We start from the raw sequence: 16,427 nt of genomic DNA, 5'->3' as shown, positions 1-16,427 counted from the left end.
AGCGCGAGGCGTCCTGGGAGCTGCTCCCAGCCGGGCCCAGGTGCCTCTTGCGGGAGCTGGCGCTCACCTGGGCTTCCTATCCCCTGGACACCCCCCTCTCCCTCTCTCCCCCCCCTTTACCCCCGTTCACTTGGGGGCCTTCCCTCCACCCTTTCAGCCCCCGCCCACTCTACGTGCTGTCCGTACTGTTCCCGGGCCCCGCGTGCGCCTTCGCTGGCGCATGCGCCGAGTCTGGCCCTTGGGGACTGACTGGCCTGTGGCAGGACTCGCGCGTTGGAGAGAACAAGAGACAGACTTTAAAAACCACCCTCACACTGGGTCGTATTTCGCAATTCTTTATGAAGCTGATTTTCCAGACCCTGGTCGATTTCATTTGCATTAATTTGAATTTCAACCTAACCTTCCAAATGAAAGCCCCTTCATCTAAAGTCTATAATGGCTGATATTAAGTAAACTGCTTCACTTTGGACCCATGAGATGTACGCAATGACCCCCCCTCAAGGACACAAATACACGTCAGTGTCGCGTTAACTCTTTTCTCCATGATTTGGGTCAGAGAAAATGCCTAGAAAGAATCCATAAAACCCTACTCATTTCGAGCCCCATTACCACAAAAACCTTTGTAACAAAAGAGATTTTCTGTTAATTGATTCAAAGCTCAATGGCACATTCTTTGAGCAAAATTTTATACATACAACCTGAAGTTTCTTCAAATCAGATGGGATTAGCTGTGTCTTCTCATTAATGGAATTTCTCCCATTTGTATCAAAAGATTGCATGTGTATTGCTTTAGAATTTACACTCCATATTTTGGAAGCGGAGGTGAATAAAATTCTGATAATGGTATTCGTGAGAGTTGACTTTACATCATTGATCACGGATTCACTCAAGTCTGAAGTGTTCACTTTGCCCTAAAAGCACTTTCTCAGCGGACACTTACCTGGGGGCAGTGGGCGGAGCAAACAGCACAGGGGCCAGGAGAGACCGAGCTTCCTGCTTTGGAGTGTGACAGCCTCTTCTTACAAGAGCACTGCAACAGACTGGTTCTTTCTAGGACTCAATCTTTGGCCAGGAAGAGTTTAAGATTCAATAGATGCATTTATTTAAAAATATAAATATGGAAAAATAAATAATTTAAAAGACTAGATTGAATGCCCCTGGATTTTCCCACATTCAAAGCCTAAATTTTTTTTTTTACGAGATGGATTAAGACACAAAGCAATAACTCTAAACCCTTTAAGAAAACAAGACATCCAGGCTGGTGGGGGCCGGCCAGGCTGGCAAGGTGTGACATTCCAAGCTTCCAGCAGCTTCTCAGACCAGGAAACGCACCACTTAACTTTGATGCTGCTCGTAGCTGACGTTACCTAAGCAAATGGACCCAGATGGACCGGGAGAGGAGAGGGAGGCGGTCTCGTGGGCCTGAACCGCTGGCCGGCCGTCCTCATCCCAGCCTCAGCTCAGTCCTAGCGCGTGCCGTGGGAACAGAGGCCCAGGGTCACCGGACGCCCGGCGGCGTGCCTGGTGCTCAGACAACGAAGGGCAGCTCTTGGTTTGGGTTTGAGGGGCTGCTGGGAGGCTGCAGATCCGGACGTGCAGACATAATAAAAGAGGTCAGGGTGCCTGGCCCGCACGCGAGCTCTGCCACTGGCTTCAGGGCACGCGAGCTGCTCACAGCCAGCCCGGCGCCCACCGACGAGGGCTGCGGTGTGGGGAGGCCACCCTGAGAGAGGGAAGCGCCGTGGGGGCGTGCGGTTCTGTCCCAGCAGCGGGCGCCGGACCTGGGGCCTCCCGTCGGGCTCTCGCGGAGGAGGGGGCAGCCCCCAGCAGCGGTTCATCAGCGTCCCAGACGGCAGCCTCCTCCGTCTTCCCGGGTTCCGGGGTCAGATACTCTCCCGGGTTGCAGGTGACCAGTCCTCCTTCGGCAAATTTCCTCAAGAGACGGTACAGATGGCGCTGGAGTGCTGGCTCTTCAGCGCCTGCTGTCTCTGGATCTCTCTGGAAATCCGTCTCTTAATTCCTATCAGGTACAGTTCTCGGTCAAACTTGCCGGCGGCTAGCGGGATGCTGGAGGAAAGAGCCATCAGGAGGGCACTGTCTTCCTGGCCTCTGTGCTCGGGCGTTTGCTGCAGGCCGCACGTGGAGGGTGGGGATGGCCGAGGCCTGGGTCCCCGCGGCTGCCCCGACTGGCGGCACAGCCGCAGCACAGCGCCATGCGCCAGCGGGACGCTCCCTCCCGCCTGTGCCAGGCCTGCCTCGCGGCAGCTCTAGGACAACCCCAGCTGCCACTGGCTGTTCCAGGGGTCCGGGCGAGGTCCCCACCCTCTGGCATGTCGCTCGCCTGACACCTGCTTCAGACAACCTACGCCAGCCATCTCCACACGGGGCGGCTGGAACCCTGCTCCCCTCGGGGCATCAGGACACAGGAGACCAGGCCGTGCTCCCAGAAGGCCCCCCCCGCGCCCCCACCAGGGCCCGGGAGTGAGGGGGCGGGTACTGACTTGTCTCTCCCCGGCCTCACTCTGACCCGGAACAGGCCGTACACGGGGCGGTGGTCAGACGTCCTGATCCCGGGGCAGGAGGAGTACTTGACGGGACAGATGTCGTCCCTGTGGCGGCTCCTGTACATGACGCGGTCCTGCGGGAAGGGTCCCAGGGGCCGTCTGGCTGCCGGGCTGGACCGGCTTGCCTCTCACGTCGGCTGCCCTTGAACGAGTCCCCATGTCGAAGCCCCCCAGGAGGCCCGGCCCCCACGCTCCCCCAGCCCTGCGGGCGGCTCACCGTGTACGAAGGGGTCCTCTGCTTGGAGGTGGTATCATACGAGTCCTTCCCGATGTCGAACTTGTATGACGGCAGGAAGTGGATGTCCGGCTCCTGGAAGCCCTTGAAGATGGACCCTGGGACGGGCAGAGCCCCCACCTCAGAGCCGCGGCTCGGAGCCCAGGGTCACCCCTGCCCACCTGGGGTCCCTCCTGGCCGGGCGGCTGCTCTCCCCGCCTCACCTCTCTTCATCTCCCGGGTGAGCTGGTCGTGCTGCAGCAGGGCCTGCACGCTGGCGCCCGGGTCCTGCTTCAGGATGGCTTCCACGGCCGCCCGCCCGCCGCTCAGGCGGAAGTTGAAGTCTCCGAACCAGAAGACCCCGTCGAAGCGGGTGGTGACGTCCGCTGGGGCGTGAGCGGGTAGAAGAGGGCGTGAGCCCAGCGCTCCCCACGCTCCTCACCCCCACCACAGGGCCGGGGCTCCCTGGGAAGCGGGTGGCGGCCCACGACGCTGCTGGGGCTCAGGGCAGGGGGGAGCACGTCTACAGCTTTCTGGGTTCACGCGGTCACGGGTCACGACTCAGGGAGCAGGCGCCAGGCCTCGCTTCGGTCAGCAAGCGACTTTCCAGACTTCTCTGACCTTGACTCTCAAAAGCTCTGAACAGCCCGTCTCCACTAACCCTCCAGAGAACAAGGCAGAAGCCGCCTCGTCTTCGGGGGAAGGTAAAGCTGCTCACCGGCGTCGGAGCGGTAGGGGCTGGTGTCCGGCACATTCTTGGGCAGCGCCAGGCCCTGGACGGTCTTGCTGTAATCCACCAGCCGCTCGCCCACCTTCCCGTCTCCAGCTGCAAGGACAGCGCGGGGGGCCCTCTCCAGAGGCAGGTTTCTGAGCCCAGGGCTGGGCGCCTGGGGGTCCGTTGGGGGCAGATCCCCCCCAACTCCAGCAAGCTCTAATCACACAGCGTCTGCACCGTGACCCTCGCCACCAGGGGGTCTGGGGGTCCAGGGGCGAGGGACTTACAGGTGAAGTGGGACGTGATGAAGAGGAGGGAGGTGCCGAAAAAGGTGAAGCTGACGCCCAGGGCCCCCTTGGTTTTGATCTGCGACACGATGCGCGTGGTCACCGTGGAGCTCTCCACCTCTGCATGGAGGGAGCAGGGCTGACCGGGCCGGACGCAGCCCCGACGGCCCCACGCCGCCGCACCGCCTGCCCCCCACGCGCACGTCCGCCCCCAGGCCCCTACCTGAGCAGAACCAGATGAGGTCCCTGCGGATGAGCACGGACATGTAGAGAGCCCCGTGGGCCGCTGAGTACAGCATGACGTAGTGGGGGCCCAGCGTCTCCTGCAACCTCGTCTCCCACTCCCGCCTGCGGGGAGGGGCACGGTGGACACACGGCACGAGGGCGCGCCCGGGGCCTCCCTGGGAGGTCCGTTTCCCCCTGCACCCCCGGTGACAGGCTGGGTCCCCGACCCCTGATAAGAGCCGGGGGGCAGGAGGGAGGCCACCTTCCCCGCAGGGCCTGGCGCAGTCGGGGCCCGTCCACTCCGGCCAGGCCTCGCGCTGCTGCCCGTGTGCTGCCGGGGCCCTGCCCCCGCCCCCCAGCAGGTAAACTGGCAACACAGCCCAGGCCGCAGGCAGACCCAGGAGAGGTGAGCGACGCCTTGCACGGGCTGGGCTGGAGCCCGCGGGACCGCACTGCGCCATGCCCCTGCCCCCGCTATCTCTTGGAGCAGCTCTTTATTTACAAGAAGATGGACCTCATTCCTTCTACATTCTGCAAGTCCCCGTTGGAGAAGAAAACGATCCCGGTTCAGTCCAGGCTCGGCCACGGCCCACGTCTCACCCCACACGGGGGTCTCGGGCCACAGCAGCTTCAGCCCCAAAGGCCCGCCTGGCGCCACCGTTCACAGGGACCCGGGTGCACCGGCCAGGCGGAGACGTGGAGCGGGGCGGCGGCAGTGGCGGGAGAGGGGCGCGCAGCCCTACCTGTCGGAGCAGCCCTCCTGGACCCCGACGACGTACAGGTCCTGAGCGAAGTCAGCCTCGGCCGGCAGCAGGAGCTCGTCCAGGTTCGGGGGCAGCTCCTGTGGAAAAGCAGCGCCTGGCAGAGGCCGAAGGGGCCCAGCGCGGGGGCTCCTGCTGCCTGGGGACCCAGGGCCGCTCCCGAGGCCACGCATGGGGAGCCCCTGGCCCAGGCAGGTTGCCCGCTCCTCCCCCGAGCCTGGCCTCGCCAAGCCTGCACCACCCCCTTGGCCGTGCTCTTCCCTCGCTGGGCACCCACGGGCCTGGCCATCCCCCAAGTGCACCCCTGATGTGCGGGAGTGGGGGGAGACGCCCCCTCCCCTGCACCTCTGCCCTCACTGCAGCCCCGGGGAGGGAAGCGGGCGCCCGGTCGGTGATCTTCACCCCCCCGACCTGCTGCCGGCCTTGGCCCTCTGGGCCCTGGTGTGGGCCACGCCGTGGATGCGCTGGTGGCTCCCCGAGGGTGGCAGAGGCACCAGCCCGGGCACCTGCCTTCACTTCCGCTCAGGTCGCTGTTTCGTGGGGCCCCGTCCGACCCAGCCCTGCCCTGTTCTCTCCCCACGCCCGTCACCCCAATGTCAGCCCAGGACACAGCCACTTCGGTTCTCTGGGCAGTAAGCACACGGGCACACGCGGACGACAGGAGGCGCTCAGGAAACGGCCCGAGACCCCACTGGTGGCAACAGTGCCAGGTCACCCGCAGTCTAGAAGCCCATGGCTGGCCCCAGAATCGGAGCACCCCACGTGCAGGATGGGACCCCCAGGAGACACGGGGTGGCTGCAGAGAAAGCCGTCCAGCGGGCTTCCCCAGAAATCAGTGTGCAGACCCCAGCCTGCCCGGCTTCAGTCGCCCCGGCGGTCAGATGCTCGTCCCATTGGCACAGATGTCCTGAGCTCCAAGCGCCCCGGCTTGCAGGCGGGATGGAGGAGCCCCTGACCGCATGGGACACACAGCGGGAAACAGACTCGGGTTCTGGTGTGGACGCCAGTCCAAGGTGCGCAGCGGCGGACTCACGTCCCCACACGTTTGCCGGGACCCACAGGGCGCACCCAGGAGTGGCCCAGGGCAACCCTAACGGCCTGGCCCTGTGCTGGGCATCGCCACGGGGAGGCCGTGCGTGGGGGAGAGGGGGCTCTCGGGGAATCTCTGCCCCTTCCTCCCAAATGTGCTGGGAGCCTAGAACTACTCTAAAAAAATACTTACGGTGTGTCTGCAAAAAGAAGCATTAATGCCCCACCAGGCGGTGGAGAGGTGGGCGAGAGGGTGTGACGGACACGAGGCTCCTCTGGGGGACAGGGAGGCTGGGGGGGCCCCAGGAAGAACCTGGCGGGAACCCAGTGCCGTCCTGAGTGGGGGTGGGCAGCCCGCTTACCTTCTGTCCCTGCATGTTCCACGTGGCCACGAAGAGGGCCATGTTCCGGTCTGGGAAGTAGCGGGCCAGCTCATCTGCCCCCATCAGGGCCCCGCTCGCCAGGAGACTCCCCTCCAGGTAGCTCCTGCGGACACGGGACAGACTGAACCGGGGCCGGGGGGTGGGGGGTCGCAGCACATGGGCCCAGGACACACCTCCCAGGGGTCGGGAGCTCCTCCCCCAGAGCTGGGATTCCCTCAGGACCCCGTGGTCGGCACAGAGCACAGTGCCGAGGTCCCCTGCTCTCTAGGGAAACCCGCTGTGTTCGCAGCGCTACAAACACCGCAGGCTTTCGGCTTTCCTCCGTCGCCTCCCGAGAGGAAGGGACGTAAAGGTGACATTTGGCGCTTTTTTGTGGAACCGCTAAGGGCAAAGCCCCGGAAGGGCAGCAGAGGTCGAGGTGGGCTTCTGCACGGGGACGTGCAGACCTGGGGGGGACGTGCGCCCTTGTCCGGGGCTCCGGCCTTTGCCTCACCGTCCAGCGCTGGGAGCTCGTAAAGGCTGCCCGTGACACACCTGTCCTCACAGGACCCGACAGTTCAATCCACTGCGAGATTCTCATAGAATAACGCAGGCAAATGGTGCAAAGTCTCGAACAGCGTCGCAGAGGCCCTAACACAGCACAGCTAAGCCCCAGCTCTGGTCCTGCCCTCGTGCAGGGGGCCGCGTCTGACACCCGCTCCTTCCGTGAGCGCCGTGCAGGACTTAGGCTTCGAGGCCATCGGTCTGTCACCGCTTAACCCCTGAAAGCAGCCTCGGCCGATGCCCATGTGCCAACGAGACTGCATTTAAGGACACCAAAACCTGAGTTTCATGTAATTTCCGCATGTCATGAAAGAATGTTAGTACGGCCTTGGGTTTTTTTTTCAACCACGTGAAAACCGTTCCTGGAGGCCCTGTGATAGGACCGTGTCTGGTCAGGTTCCCAAGGAGGGAGGGGAACCCATGGGCTCAATCCAAGTTCAAATGTCTCACTTGCTGTTTTCATTCCAACTTGCTAAGAAGTCCCTACACCTTAGCTTGCAAACAGGCACCAATCCCTCTGAAGGAGATGAGATCAGGATCCAGTCCTTACAAACTCGCATGAGCAACTCTTAAACCCTGACCAAGCTTTGTAGGACATGAATTCAAGTACGTCAGGAGGGAGGAACCTCCTTGAGGTCACCCCACCGTGCTGAGGCTCCTAGCCGGCTGCCCGCAGGCCTGTCTTCTCCAGACCAGCCCCGTCCGCAGCGTAACCAGAAAGCAGCCCCTCCACGGCCACAGTCTGCGTCCCTTTCCTCAGTCCTCGGCCCTGACCCGGGCCAGATCCAGACTGTCTGCGTGCAGCCCGCAAGCTAAGAATCGCTCCTACGCTTTTATTTAATTTGTAAATACTTATTTATTTATTTATTTTGGCTGCACCGGGTCTTAGTCGCAGCACACGGGATCTTCGCTGCGGCACGTAGGATCTTTTAGGTGTGGTGTTCGGACTTCTTAGTGGCGGCACGCGGGACACAGTTACCCGACCAGGGATCAAACCCGGGCCCCCTGCATTGGGAGCGTGGCGTCTTACCCACTAGACCATCAGGGAGGTCCCCTACACTTTTAAATGGTTGGGAAAAACCAGTAGTCCGTGGCATGGGAAAGTGCCCTGGGATTCACCCTTTGGCCTCCCTGAACGAGCCGCGCTGTTGGTGCCAGGCCTGGGCTGCCCTCCCACCCCCCACGGCAGAGGCGAGCACTGCCACAGAGACCACACGGCTCCCACGGTTGAAACAGTCCCTACCCAGCCCGCCGACCCGTGTCCTAGGACACATGGAGGGTCTGGAGGTGGGGAGCCCATCAACCCACTGTCGGCTGCTTGTGTGAGATCAAAGCTGGGCATCTGATTTTGAGACGTGCTTCTCATTTATGTATAACAGGCGAGTCTACATAAATTGCATAAAATTTAAACAGAGAAATCATACTTTTTTTTTGGCTGCTCGGCCTGCGGGATCTTAGTTCTTGGGGCCATGGAAGTGGGAGCGCCGAGTCCTAACCACTGGGCAACCCGGGAATTCCCTGTGAAATCATGCTTTAAACGCACGAAGAGATCTCGCTCTTTACGAGAAACATGCTGAATTAGTTTAACAAAGGAACCCGTTTTGCCCTGAAACAGTGCCCGGCGCTGATGGAGGCTGCAGGAGGGAGGCTGGCGGCCAGAACCACCTGCCTGGCTTTCACTGCTGGGCTCACCAAGGGCGGGCGTGGGTGAGGATTACCTTCCATCTGCCCCCGACCCCAGAATCTGCGAATGTGACCTTATTTAGAAAAAGGATCTTTGCAGACAGATGTAATGAGTTAAGGATCCTGAGATGAGGTCCTCCTGGATGAGGGTGGCCCTAAATCCAATGACCGCTGTCGTTATAGAAGAGGAGAGACAGACACAGAGGAGAAGCCGCGTGAAGACGGAGCAGAGACTGGGGTGAGGTGGCCACAAGCCGGGGACACCTGGGCCCCCAGCAGCTGGAAGAGGCAGGAAGGACCCTCCCTGGAGGCTCGGGAGGGAGCGCGGCCCTGCCGCACCTGGATTTCTGAATTCTGGCCTCAGAACGGGGACGGAGTAACTCCTGTTTTAAGGCTCTCAGTCTGCAGCACTTTGTTGCGGCCACCCCAGGACACCAGTACAGGGACCACCTCACTCTTCCCCTCCCCGGGCCCACGTCCACAAGGGTTGGCGCAGGCCTGGTCTGGATAGGAGGTTGCGGCGGGGGGCGGTGGTGACAGAGCTCCCCCCGCCCCCCGGGGCCTCGGGCGCCCCGGCAGGGAGTGGGTGGTGTGGGGCCCCCAAGTCAGGGCCGTGGCCCGACGTGCGCTTCAAACAACCTGCCCAGCCCCGGCCGATGCGGCAGGGGCCGTGAGAGCCAGCGGTCAGCGGCCAGGCCCAGCACGGACAGGGCCGGGGGTCGGGGAGAGCGCAGGATGGCCTTCCGAGTCACAGCGTGGGCACCGCAGTGTGGCCCGACACCAGGGTCCCAGAGACGACGGGTCAGGAGAGAGCTGGTAGGCGTGACTGGGTTGGGCTCAGAAGCGCCTGGGACCCCGGTCCTGGTGAACCCTCATGGTGCCGGCTCGGGAGAGGTGGGCAGAGGTGTGAGATGGGAACCGAGCGGAAGGGTGGCACCCACCTCCCCTTCAAACTATAAAGGAGTCAAGACGGACTAATTACTCAAGCCCCCTGAGGCCCGGAAGCCCGGCGTCCTCCGAGATGCGAGACCCCTCTCCCTGCCCATGGGGTCGGGGCGGGGGTGGGGATTGCTGGGCAGCCCTCGGCAGACCGAGCCCCGAACGCTGAGAAATCCTGGGGCGCTCCTGAGAGCAGAGTGCGTGAGTCGGGCTCTGCCTGCGCCCCTCCCCGCCAGAGGTGGGCCCCGGGGACCCTCCCCTTGGGGCAGCCCAGCCGCAGTCACTGGGGCCCCCACCCCTGTCCAGCTCTCCGTCCTGGAAAAGTGCCGGCACGTGCACAGGGCACAGCTGGCTCAACGCTGGTCCTGATCAAAGCGGCTACGTGGACGCGGGTCCCCCGACCCACCCCGGAGTCCTGGGCCGACCTGCACACGTGGACGAGGGCTGTCCCCGACGGAGCAAGAAATGGGGAGGAAAACAGGGCTGCCCAGTGCGCAGTGGGATGTGCGTACCCCACCATCTGCTTCACAGAGCCCGTGGGGCTGAGACGCAAAGGAAAAGCTGGGGAGGGCCTCGGAGATGGGGGTCGGTGGAGGGAGACCCGCTGTAGCACCTCACGCGCTTTCAGGGGAGGCTTCCCGTGGTTCTCACGGGCCTTCTGAAGGCTAACGGAGGCCACGGACGCAGGCCACGGACGCAGGCCACGATGCCGCCCGCCCCCGGGGCCCTACCTGCTGCGGACGTCCTTGGTGCGGATGGGCACTAGGAGGCTGAAGGCGGACCTGGCCGAGTGCAGGGAGCAGTCGTCACAGGCCAGGGGGCTCGGGGGCCGGCCGGGGCCCAGGCTGCTGGGGGCCCGGAACAGCCTGACCTGCCGCCGCGCCTGGAAGTCTGCGTGGTCCCGGTCCACCTTGTTTGCTGTCCGCAGGGCCTCGGAGGCGACGTTCCACTCCATGGCGGGCAGCGGGCGCGGGGGAAGCAGGCTGGCCAGCCGGGGGCTGCTCCCGGCCGAGGCCCCATCCCGGTGCAGGAGGTCCAGGGAAGTGCTGATCATTCCGGAAAGACAGTTAGCCCGCGAGGAGGGGCCTCCGCTGCCCGGGGCCCGGCGGGTTGTGGGGATCTCCTGCAGGGAGGTGCTCAGGCAGGGCGGGGAGCCACTGCGGGCGGCGGTCCCGGGGGCCTCGTCCTGCAGGGAGCCCCCGGAGGGGCTGGCCCCATTCCTCGCGGCCAGGTCCTCACGGCTGGTTCGAAAACGCCTCTTCCTCCAGCCCTTCTCATCCAGGGACAATGCTCGCTCCAGCCTGGGCCTCGGCGGCGGCGGCTTCGGGCTGAAGGGTCTCCCCCTGGCCTGTGGGTCCTCGTTGCCGACTTGCGCTGGGGTGTCCAGAGGGAGCACGGGGCTCTTCTTGGGTCCCCGGCGGTCGTCAGCAGCCGGGGACCCCGGGCGGGCGGCGAGGTCTTCGTCAGTGTTTGGAAGCTGCCCCTTGAGCATTCTGACTTCAGGCTGCAGATGCCCCTGGGCGGTGGGCTGCCGGGCGGCCTCCGAGTGCCCCAGGCTCGCCAACTTGGACGGCACAGTCCAGGGGCCGGCCCTCACACCCGGGGGCAGCCTGGCCGAGCCGGGAGACAGCTCCCTCCTGGGGCTGCTGGCGACGTCCAGCGTCAGGGATGCATGGTCAGCCGTCGCTGGGCGAGCTGCGGAGGAGAGAAAGGGCAGCAGCTCCCCCTCGGGCTGGGGTGGCCCAGCTGGAGCAGAGCCAGCTGCTGCATGGCTGGGAGCCCTGACGGCCTGGAGTCCTCGGCAAGTGCCTAAGGGAAAACCACGCCATTAGCCTTCCACGAGCGGGGCCCCGATGCCACTTAATGATCCTGGAGGACAGCTGTGGTGCCGGGTGACAGAGCGGACAGGTCAGCAGCAGTCCAGCAAGAACAAGCACGTAGGCTTCCGGGCCGCCGCCCCCTCCCAGGAGCCGGGTGAAGGCCCAGCATCTTAGGAAGGAGAGAAGCCACCCTCCTGACAGGGCTGCTCCTCACGTGGGGAGCCAGGGGCGCGACCCACTGAGAATTCCCGCCCCCAAGGTGTAGGCACGGCCTTGGCAGGGGTCCCGGCCCGCGCCCCTTCCCCCGGGAGCCCGGCGGCCCGGCCTCGCTCACCTGAGAGCCCACCACCATCGCTCGGCCCGCAGACGCCGCCCAGAGAGCGGGCGACCCTGAGCGGGTCTGCGGCCCGGGCGGCAAAGGCCCCTGACTCAGGACTGCGACTCGGGCCGGCCGGCTGCGCGCTCCCCAGGGCAACGACCGCCGCGGAGCCGCGGGGCTGGGGGTGGGGAAGGGGGACGAGAGCCGCGCCCGGGACCCCCGCGCCCCGCCCCACGCCGGGAACCCCGCAACCTGATGCCGCGCCAGGGATTCCTCCGCGCCCCGACTCCAACCCAGGGTCGCCCCGCCCAGTCCTCGAGCCCCGCCCAAGGCCTCCGCGCCCCCGCCCAGGGGTCACTCCGTTCTGAGGACCCCTGGGCCCCGAGCCCCCGCCCCGCACCTCCTCCAGGACTGCCGCCCCGCACCCCGCACCCCTCCCGGAGGTCTCCTCCCTCCCGCACCCCCGCCCGGGGTCACTGAGCCCCGCGCCCCCACCTCGGGGCGCCGCCTGCTCCCCAGCCCCGCGGGCTTCGGCGGCCGCTCCCCGGCAACCGGCGGGCAGGGCGGCCCCGGCCCCGGCGCCCGCAGCGGCCACTGGCGGCCGGAGGACCCAGCGGCGCCAAGCGTGGCGGGAGGGCGCCCTCTGGTGGGCGCCAGGAGCACCGCGGCTCCCTTCCCCGCGTCCGCCCCGCTCCCCGGTCCCCTGCCCGTCTTCCCCGCGCCCGGAAGCCCCTGCTCTCCTCTCCGTCTAGTGGGGACCTTCCCTGCAGAGGGGATCCTAGGAGGCAGAGCGTTGCCCTGGGCCCTCACTGTCACTGCCATCAGGATGGGTCTTCCCATCAGACCCGCCCGCCGCCCATCAGAGAGGAGCCCCTAACGGGTGAGTCTGGCAGAAGACGGGAAGCAGCGGCCCGGGGCGCCTCTATAAGCCAATCAACAAAGGGCGGGTGAGGCCAGGGGCTCCCCACGGGCTTCCAATCAACAAAAGGAGACATGGTGAAAGGGCTTGAGAGCGCAAAATATTTTATTTAACAATGTGCATTTAGGAAAAATAGCAGCTCCCGCCTCAGAGGAAGCTTCTTGAATCAAAAGTCGCTGGCAGTCAAACACAGAGAACGACCGGCAGGGCTGAGGAGGAAGCCGAGGGCGCCAGGTGGGTCTCGGCCCCGGAACTGCACCGAGCGCTGACCCTGGGACGCGAGAGACTGCCCGTCGACAAGGTCGGCCTCTCCCAAAGGGACGAATCAGTGAAACATTCTGGAAACCGTTCTGTGAGTCCTCCCTAGACGGCAGGCGGCCCAGAGCGGCCCGCGCGGACCCCACCCTCCCTCACACAAGCCCTACCCTGGGACTAAAGCCCCAACAAACCCTGTTCCCCCAGCGTCTACAGAAGTTGTTTCCTAACGATTTTTTAAGATATTTAAATCTTTTCCTTAGACTGAAGAAGAAAGTGAACAGTTTTAAGAACAGTTGATGAAGCCTTAAAGCTGAGTCCACCAGGAGGAGGTCTTCCTGTGCAGGTTCACAGGCCGAGTCAGCGTATTAGCCGCGGAAGGTCTCGGTGCAGAAAGATCAGATTCCAGAGCTTCTGACAAGAAATTACTTTAAGCCGCTTTCTTCAAGATGTTACCAACTCCTTAAATGACACAATGGTGAGAGGAAGCCAGACAACTGGACTGCACCGTGACGGCGGGCCAGAACACACGGCCTCAGCTGGTCCACAGAGAAAAATCCAAGCCAAACTTATCAGCCACAGGTTGTGACGCTGGTTTATTAACTCGGATCAGTCACGTCAGAGCACGAGGCCCCAGTGGCTCCGTCCCAGCGACGGAGCCGCCCCTCCTGACAGCAGAGCCAGTCCCTCCGGCTGCGTGGAAGCGTCATGGTCCTAGTGAGGCCACAGGAAATTACGCAGGGCTGGACACATCTTTGCTACAGGAGATAAACACACGTCAGCAGCGAAGGCCGCTCTCGAAACCTAACGGTACTGTTGCTAAATGAAGCCCGTGTTTCCTTTGAGACGAAGCATCCTTCCAGGTTCAACAACGCGAGGTGGGGGCTGACCACCTCTGGACGTGCACCCCTGGCCGCGTTCCTCTCTGAGTCAAAGGTGCACTGTTTCCTTCCAGCGTCTTAAAGGACCCCTGGGATTTATCTGGCAATAATTCACCGTTAGGTTTTGAGAGATGCCTTAAGTTACTGAAAAGCAAAGTCCTCCCGTAGCCAAGATGTTTCCAGCTTCACTTAGTGTAACATCCTCAAATGACTGTGAATGTTGGATCCTTAAATCATTCCTTCAGGTGGAAGATTCTAGTAAGTCACAGATTCCCTCTTTTCATCCAGCTTCCTGAAGGTGTGGAATTAATGTTGGCGACACTTCATACATCACTTCTGAATCACTGCATCCGTCTCCATTTGGGAACAGACGGGAGTCGCAGGCAATCAGTCTGAGCTCTTGGTGGAATAATCACTTCAGGGTTCCAAATGCCAATCCAGGACAGGGACCATTCTAGCTCAATATGCTGGGTACTTCCTCTGGCCAATCCTTCCCATCCTTGAACTTCCCGAGGCAGCAGAGGCCTGAAACGACAGGGACAGCACTGAGCTCGGCACGCCCGTCCCCGACGGCGGGGGGGCCCCTTGGGGAACGATCAGCAGGTCTGTGGAACAAGCCAGAACAGACCGTTCTCTCAGCAAACAGGCATGTTCTGTCCGTTTTGCTCTGCAAGCCCACGGTCACGGACCAAGTCAGTAGCACATCTTGGCATTCCCTTTAAAGGTGCCTGCAGCTTGGTTAGGGTGGTGGGGTGAGGCTGATTCCAACAGCTGGGTGTCTAAAGAGCCCAGGGAGAACGTGGCCTGGCCTGCCACTGAGGGGTACAAGGGAGCGCCCAGGGGAAGGCCGTGGGCAGAACACAGGCGCTTCCTCCTGCTCCCGCGAAAATGCCAACTGAAATGAAAGTCAAGGAGTTTCTGTAAAGGCATAAACTACAAGACGAAGGTTACAGGAGAGAAGAAAACAACTACCAAATCGTGGAATGGAGAAGCAGATGGCAGCGGGGGATGAGGGAAAGGTGCAGGGGGCAGGAAGGCCCGCCCCCCGAGGAAGCCCGAGGCCGGGGACACGAGGCGGTGAGGGCAGGTCTGCCTTGGGACAGGCCGGGGTCAGGTGAGGCTCTGCATCCCGAAAGCCAAGACCTCCCCGCAGACCTCTGCCCCCGCTGCGCTCCCCAGACTGGCGGCCAGTCCGTCCTCCACAGGCCAGAGCCTGGGAGGGAGAGAAATAAAAGGAGGCATTCACGACCTTCCCGGCCTGAAGGTCACAAGCTACCAGGTGAAGGGAGGCCAAGGCCAGCATGGGGGAGGGAGTCAGGCCCACCCCACAGCAGTGTCAGCAGGAGCCGGCGGGGCCCCGAGCGCGGCGGGGGCATCCCCACCCAGGGCGGCGGCAGAGCCGGGAGGGGGCGAGCGGGCGAATCAGGGTCTCGCTGGGGGAGCCCCGCCTCTGCTCCCACCCGCCCCGGGGAGACAGCAGGGGCACTTACTTGTGCAAACTGAGCAGGGTTGTAGAAGGGCACCGCTGCCCCGGGAGGGCCCCCTGCAGGGGCGTGAGCGCCGGGAGCCTGAGAAGCACAGAGAGTTCACCTCAACAACTAGCAGTGCACGGCGGCTTGCTTCATGTGCAACTACAGGCACTACTTCTGAGGAAGGATTTATAATATCAGTACTTTCAAATGTGCCACAGAAGCTGGTCAAAGATACTTCTTGCAACACTGTATTTAATTATTTAATGGTTCATAGAAAAATGGTAAAAACCAAAGCAACATGCAGAGTATGATGCTTTAGAACCAGAGCATGCACACGAGGTGGCACGGAGCTCTGAGCGGGCGCTCAGTGTCAGTGTGAGCCCTTAGTAGGTACTTTTGATGACTTTAGACCTCAAGTGTCCAGCTGCAAAATCCAGCGTTTTAATTCACAAATAAAACAAGTCACATGAAGCCTTTCTGCCAAGCCGAGGGAAAAGCTTAGTGCCCCAATACGCAGAGAAGATGAAGTATTCCTTTATTTCCCACACAGAGTGACCCCGGACAGCTGTCACTGCCTCACTCTGCTTGCCTAAAATAAACCTTCTCGTGCTTGATCAGAAAACAGAATTCTCTCTTTCAAATGAGAGCATCCTGACCCAGGTGGGCTTCTGACACACACACACACACACACACACACACACACTCACACACACTCTGAGGCTATGCCTATGGCTAGTCACTTGAAAAAACCAATTCAGAAAGAGCACAACCACAGAACGTGTCGGTTCACTACAAGCTTCTTGGGGTCGGTTCGATTGTTGATGTGTCTGGCTATTCAACACCACCCTTTAAAAACTTCTAAAGAAAGGAACACTGCATCCTCAGGCATGTGATGGCTGGGAGGTGACAAGTAATGTCAGTGGCCAGGGGCACGATGACCGACCAGCGTAGCGATCGCAAAGGAAAGACAGACAACCCCGTTCCGGTCCATGTCCAGTGCACACGGCCAGCCACAGGTACCTGGTGAAAATGCTGGCTCACTTCACGTGATAACGAGCTCAGTGAACTACAGCGCGAAAGCTACAAAACAGCAAGAACACACAGATACAGACAAATACAAAAATCAACATGCATGTCACTGCTCCAAGCTGGCAGTTTAATTCCAAAGAGCTTTATGACGCTGTTAGAATCAGTACAGCTCGATGGGGAAAAAAAGCCAGAGTTAGCCTGAAACTCCTATTTTCATGTACAGTTTTTACTGGAAACGACCCCTGGTTGCGGGGAGGGAGGTGTGCCCAGGCCTGGGCCCCCCGAGGGACCGAGGACAGCAGAGCCCGGGAGAGGGGCGAGCCCGGCTGACGAACACACACGCTACCCCTCACTCTAGCCAGAGCTCCCAGACAACTCTGCGGAAGCAA

General features: G+C 62.1%; 2 protein-coding genes across 11 annotated transcripts in view; both read right to left on the bottom strand.

Moving 5' to 3' along the window:
- Positions 1-319: 319 nt before the first annotated feature.
- On the bottom strand, positions 320-11,604 carry INPP5E (inositol polyphosphate-5-phosphatase E). The gene is given in 11 exon segments (XM_082469356.1): positions 320-2,067; positions 2,502-2,692; positions 2,695-2,897; positions 3,003-3,164; positions 3,497-3,604; positions 3,781-3,900; positions 4,004-4,128; positions 4,749-4,846; positions 6,158-6,281; positions 10,075-11,038; positions 11,498-11,604. Coding segments are annotated over 10 exon segments (2,025 nt in total). The 5' UTR covers positions 10,836-11,038; positions 11,498-11,604; the 3' UTR covers positions 320-1,934.
- An 884-nt stretch (positions 11,605-12,488) lies between these two features.
- SEC16A (SEC16 homolog A, endoplasmic reticulum export factor) overlaps positions 12,489-16,427 on the bottom strand; it is a 33,088-nt gene continuing 29,149 nt past the window's right edge. For 4 of the 10 annotated variants that reach the window (XR_014265939.1, XR_014265940.1, XR_014265942.1 and 1 more), the window contains 4 exons: positions 16,030-16,089; positions 15,028-15,105; positions 14,166-14,432; positions 12,489-14,062 (listed from right to left, as the gene is read on the bottom strand). Coding sequence is in view for 4 of the 10 variants with exons in the window: in XM_082470051.1 (XP_082326177.1) it covers positions 13,997-14,062; positions 15,028-15,105; positions 16,030-16,089 (204 nt within the window). In the remaining 6 variants the exon portion in view is untranslated. The remainder of the gene's footprint in view (positions 14,063-14,165; positions 14,433-15,027; positions 15,106-16,029; positions 16,090-16,427) is intronic. The other 6 variants (XR_014265941.1, XR_014265943.1, XM_082470051.1 and 3 more) reach the window with 3 other exon arrangements.

The sequence above is a fragment of the Balaenoptera physalus genome, assembly GCF_965194825.1.
Source record: "Balaenoptera physalus genome assembly, chromosome: 7".
NCBI classification, from domain to species: Eukaryota; Metazoa; Chordata; class Mammalia; order Artiodactyla; family Balaenopteridae; genus Balaenoptera; species Balaenoptera physalus.
The sequence above is the reverse complement of the archived record's forward strand: the minus strand, read 5'-3'. Positions and strand labels throughout refer to the sequence as shown.